Source organism: Tyto alba, unplaced genomic scaffold (assembly GCF_018691265.1).
Source record: "Tyto alba isolate M040663 unplaced genomic scaffold, T.alba_DEE_v4.0 Super-Scaffold_45, whole genome shotgun sequence".
Taxonomy (NCBI): Eukaryota; Metazoa; Chordata; class Aves; order Strigiformes; family Tytonidae; genus Tyto; species Tyto alba.
In genome coordinates, this window is record NW_024881321.1 from 4,367,018 (window position 1) to 4,373,017 (window position 6,000).

The 6,000-nt window shown below is 45.5% G+C and overlaps 1 protein-coding gene across 2 annotated transcripts in view; it reads right to left on the bottom strand.

Moving 5' to 3' along the window:
• The window catches only part of GTF2F2 (general transcription factor IIF subunit 2), a 94,422-nt gene extending 90,066 nt beyond the window's left edge, over nucleotides 1-4,356 (bottom strand). The window contains exon 1 of one of the 2 annotated variants that reach the window (XM_042806176.1): nucleotides 4,025-4,188. In XM_042806176.1, coding sequence (XP_042662110.1) covers nucleotides 4,025-4,090 — 66 coding nt within the window. In that variant the 5' untranslated portion in view covers nucleotides 4,091-4,188. Of the gene's footprint in view, nucleotides 1-4,024 lie in introns of both variants that reach the window. The other variant, XM_042806177.1, reaches the window with a different exon arrangement.
• Between the last annotated feature and the right edge of the window lie 1,644 nt (nucleotides 4,357-6,000).

The window sequence follows — 6,000 nt, forward strand, 5'->3', positions numbered from 1 at the left end:
AGATATCATTTTCTTTCTAAAGCCAAGATAAATGCTATGACATGTGCCCCAGCTGACTCAGCAGAAATTTTATTATGTGCTTGCACCTAATCTGTATCTGATTTATATTGCCAGGAAATAAGGTAGACGTGCATTCAGTATGAGTGGACAAGGAGTGAAGGACTTGCTATATAATACAATCAGACAGGGAATTTATTCAGATTAAGAGGTTGCAGATCAATCATACTTCTTTCAGCTGCATGGCAAACAGTCCCAAAGAGTGTAATTAATCATCTTTCTGCTGGCCTATCTGCTGTCAAGGGCTATGCAGAGAAAGAAAAAAGGTTATGAAGGACTGTGATCAAAGGATTACTTCTAGCTATACACAGATACTTCAGATAAAACCAGATGGTATTCTCAAAACCACGTGCTAAACTGTAGCTCCATGCTAATGGCATAAACAATCCCAGGAAAGATGAAAAAAAAGTCTTATACATTGTAGACATCATAATTTGCTGCTTTCTTTCAACTTTAGAATAATAACAGTTTAACTTATGGAGAAGAGCCAGTTTTCAAGCTCTTAACACGGTTTGAAAGAACGTACAGAAAACAAGACTGACCTGCTTTTACAGAGCAGAAAGAATTTTCAAAGATCCCACAGCAGGATTTTGAAAAATACATACCCACAAAAAGACTGACTTGTGGGCAGAGTACCTGCCATACTGAAAGGCCACTGAACATTTTCAAGGCAAGTGGCCTTGATTCTGGGATTTGTACGTAAGAACACTCCCCTCTCAAAAAAAAACCATATAATTTAATCACGAGAAGAAATCTGACATACTAAGTAGCATCACTTTAAGACCTCTTCACACCACTGTTTTCTTCTTGCTACTCACGTCACACAAACATCCAGGCTCCAGTACACGAGGCACCCTGCAGCTACTGTATGACACGAGGGCCCCTGCTCCACGCATCTTTCAGCTTATTCACAGCGTCCTATCTGCCTTTAGAACAAAACACACAAGCAGTCCCCATCTGTAACAAACTACTTTCAATTTTCTGTATGAAATTAAATTAGCTCATTCTCTGTATAGCAATCTGTATGCAGTACGTACATCAGAACTGAGTAAGGCTGATGTCAGGTTCTATGTTTTTGCTCTCCTTTGAGCATACGAAAAAGAAATTATATAAAGATACCATCTTTCTAAATATAGATGAATGCAGGAGATTAAATTAAAAAAAAAAAAAAAAAAAGCACCACACTGAACAAGAAATTAACAATTCTAATGGCTAACACAAAATGGGTTTGACTTCACCATGAGTTCATAACCAACAGTTCTTACGATATTTCCCAATCTTAGCTTTCACTGAAAACAGAAAAAATTATTCCAGTTGCTTTCTGGGTTTGTAGTAAAGCGACTCACTTGATTTCTGGTACCTCCTCTTACTGCTCATGTTTCTAAAATACTCATCACTACATTTTTTTATTGCCTGTTAAGCAGTCTTTCTGGAATACTTCCTGCACTAGCATAATACATGCTAAAAGGAAATTAAATAAGCCACGTTTTTTATTCCAGCAGAATAGATTGCTCTCTCCCTCAAAGGAAGGATAAATTCAGCCTCATTATCCTAGCTAGTGAAGATAAAAAGTGCAGGTGCTACACACTGTCATGCCTCTGAGTGTGTTGAAGGTCCTAGTAATACAGATGGCTGTTTCCAAGTTCAGGTATGAAGGAATTCAAAGGACAAAATTCTGCACATCCCTTGCTATGGTCTATCAATGCTAGGAACCTTGCAATATTTTTTTAATTATCATTACTATTCAAGAAGACAGACAAATTATAAGTTCAAACCATATACATGAAGGACTACACTAACACTTACTTGGAAGAGTAATATTTAAGCATTCCTTTTGGTCTGGTTTTCTCATTAAACCAGGCAGCACTCCATGCTCACATAGTGGCACCAACTGTAAGCACTGGAAAAGTGACTGAAAATTCCTAGCTTGCTTTAAGAAACTCCAAACTGTATCAGACTAAGGGGCAAGCAAGTTCAGTGTCCTGTCTCCAAATGCAGCCAACAGTGGATACTTCATGAGAACAGAACATAACAAGAAAAAGTATTTCCCTGGCACGCTCTTCTAACTTTTAGGATCTTTTACTCAGTAGTCTTGGGGTGTGGAAGCATATTAATTTTTAACCTTTCAATCTTATTTTCTTGCCTGAATTTGTCTAATGGCTTTTTGAGCTTCTGCAAAGTTTTGACATTCACAAATTCCCTTTGCAACAAGTTCCAAAATTTAACTACATATTGTGTGAAAAGGTACTTGCTTTGTCTGCTCTAAGACCCATCAGATGAATTAATATGACACACTCTTAATTTTCCTGTTCAAACTGACTCTTCCCTGTTTACTTCTGCCTATTCACTTCTTCCTTATCCACCTGTGACATTACTCATTACTTCAGACCGCTGTTAAGGTTTCCAAAATTGCCAGACTGAAAGGTAACAACGTATTTAGGAGCTCCCTCCACAGCCAGCATTCTTTGTTCCCCAAATCACCCCTGGTGCTCTCCTCCATACTGTTTTTAGGTCCACTGTATACTTGCCATGATGAGGTAGATGAGACCAGAACTACACACAGTATTCAGGATACAGGCAATATGAAGGCACAATGATACTTTCTCTTTTGTTCGCCGTATCTTTTGTAGTCATGCCCAATGTTGAATCTGCTCATTTGATATGACATTCTGAGTTATCCACGTCTACTGAAAACCTAAACCTCCTCCTGAATGACAACCAGCAGAGACCCAATTGCTGTGGACATATAATTAGGATAGCTTTTCTCTATGCATGTCTGATTAGATTTTTCAACTCTCAATTTCATCTGCCATTTTATCTCTCTGTCACTCAGTACATCATCACATACTTCTGCAGCTTTCTGCTGTCAGCCTTCATTTTTATTGTCCTGGATAAGCTATTACAATTCGAGCACTATGCACTGTTCATTATGGTTTCATGAAACCAGACACACAGGTGTCAGTAGGAAAGAGGAAGCCAGATGCGGCGACCTCCCCACCACCAGAAATTCTGCACAGCAAAACAAGTCTGAAATTCCCCACCACTGTCGAGGGCCACAGTAAGATGTTTTGGCAGTTGAAGCACAATTGTGTCACACCCACTCACCACCCAGGACTAGTATTTGGGTACTACCCTGTCCCCACAGGTTCTCTCAAGTTGATGGCTGGATTCTGTTCCTTCTGTCCCCAAAGGAGGAGGCTGCTATTTCTCCCCAGACAGAGCAAATACAGATCTAGAAAAACAGGGGCACATCCACGGGGGACCAGAAAGGGGCCAGGGCACATATTCCCCCACTGACTGTGGGTCCCCTCTTTCCTAAACCGCTGCTTGCTGCTGCCAGCAGAAGCAGCCAAGCCATCTCGACAGAACGGCCCTTTGGAGCAGAGAGCTGATCCGCAGGCAGCAGCGGCCTCGTTGGCAGCAGCAGACGCGAGGGCGGCCCTGCACCAGACAGGTATTCGGCTTTGATTTGATGATCTTCATATCTTTTCGTAGCACCTTCACTATAGCCGCGTTTCTCCAGAACCGAGGCGAGCTGTCGTGACAAGACACAGGCGCTTATTCTCCCTGTTTTGTTTTGGGTTTTTTTAACCAACTTGGGAGCGCTCAAACTTTCCCCGGCTCTGAGTTTGGGGGGAATAAAAGCTACCAGACTTTGCTGCCCCGAATAAAGCAGGGCGGAAGGGCTGATCCCGGGTAACCCAATTTTCCCTGCGGGGTCCCGCTTACCACCCGCGCCCACGTGAAGGGACACGGGTGTGGGGGGGAGAAGGGGCACCGGGGAAGCCTGCCGCGGGCAACCCCGGCCCCACGCCGCGGGCCGACTCCCCCCACGCCTCAGTCTCCTCCGCGGGACCCACCGGCCGCCGCCGCCCCACGCACGGCGGGGCTGGGACGGGGAGGGGGAGGCCCGGCCGCCACAGGCCGCGGCCGGGCCGGGCCCGGAGGAGAGCCGGCGACTTCTCACCTTCACCAGCCACATGCCCGTGTTCTGCTTGGCCCCGGTGAGGTCCAGCTCGCCCTTCTCGCTCATGGCGGGGCGGGTGACGGGGGCGAGCGGGCGACACGCGCGGCCGGCTCCTCCTGCTCCCGCGGCCGCTGTACCCGCCCGGACCCGCACGGCAGCGCACCGCCGGCAGACGGCGGCCCGCGGCGGACAAACCTCCGCCGCTGGCGGAGCAGGGCGGCGGGGCGTCGCTGAGCCGGCGGCCTGGGGTTCGAGTCCCGGTACCGGCGCGGCCGCGGGCAGGAAGGGCCCACGACACGGCGGCCGCAAAAAAAAAAAAAAAAAAAAAAAAATTACTCTTTCTTTGTACGGGAAGGGTTATCCCGGAATGCTGGAGGACGGCAGCAGGGCGCAGAATGATCTAGAGAAACTGGGAGAGCGGTCTGGGGAGGGGAGGCTCTCCCATGTGGGTGGGGAAATGGCGGCCTGGGGAGCAGCTCTGAGGAAAGGGGTCGAAGCATCACAGTGTGCCCAAATGTAACAAAAGTGAGGGGAAAAAGGGCGGGTGAATCGTTTACCGTGGATAAAAAGTGAAGAATTAAGCTCAGTTTTCCGCAAAGGGAACTCACAGTGAAGCATTGGAACAGGCTGTCTGGAGATGGGATGGTGTCCTGGGCACTGAAAATGTCTTAAGCCAGGAGACAGAAAGCATCTGCCAGTTTTGCTTTGAGACGAGGTATTGGGCTTAGATAACCTCTCAAAGTCTCTATTTTATGACTCTGACCCTATTTCTGTGAAAGTTTTCCTAACGTCTAGACTGTTTCTGTTGTTGCAGTTTAAGCTCATTTTTTCTCTTCGATCCATTGTAGAGATGGAAAGCATTTTATTACCTTCCTCTCTGCAGTTCTACTTTATCCCTTCACTGGGATGTATCCCTTTGGTTTGTCCCCACTTACACTAAACAACCTCAGTTTGTTCAATTTTGTCTCATAAATCGTAGATTCTAGACCTCTGGTCATGCCTGTTGCTCTCTGAATTCTCCGCAGTACGGGTTTGCATCCTCCTTGAAGTCTGGTTGCACAGCTGTGAAGATCATATTCCATCTGAGACTGCACAAGCAGCAAGCAGAGAATATTTCTGGCACTATATGCAAGACATTGCTCATCTGGCTTGCAGAAAACAATCTCAGTATTACACCTCAGATATGATTGTCTTTCTAATTATAGGCAAGCATCTAAGTAACCAAGGAGGGCAATGCTTTTATGCATATCTGAAGCAAAAGAAAAAAAAAAAAAACAAAACTATTCTGATTAGGATTGATTACATTTAAAAAATTCTTTTAATTTTACAATGGAACTGTATTTGTCTGCAGAACTCAGCTGGGAGCATGGATGGAGTTTATACTGCTGGTCAGATTCCACTAAAAATTCAGATGTCAGTAAGACAGCCTTTCACAAACACACCAGAGGCATCTCCTCAAATCCTAACAAAAATGGAAGCAGATGCATCTCAACAGCAGTAAAAACAGCCACCATGGCCAGGACTGTGCGACCCCCAGCTATTAGAGGTTTAAGACCCTTGGGTTTTGTTCACCTGGAAAAAGGGTGGATCTATACAGAAAAACACCATCACTTTACAGTTTGCTTTTAGGTCTTACTCCACTGATTCTCTGTGCTGTACATAGGACAGTTTGTTCCCGGTGTCTCTATGAGAACAAGCCAGATAATTCCTTCTAAGAGAAGCCCAGAGTTACGGCTGGATATCCAAGAAGGTATGGATGCAGCCATATCCCACCTCAATCTCTGTACCCAGCACAATCCTCCAGCATGAGTCCAAGAAACACTGCACCCTTGGCCACAGCCAAAAGCTCTCAGGCCATTTTTGGAGGACACATGCTGTTCCCCACCCTGCTGTAAAACAGCTTGGTGATGAGTCTGGCAGAAATAAGGGGCTCAGTGATACAATTTTCCTAGAATCACAGAATGGGTTGGGTTGGA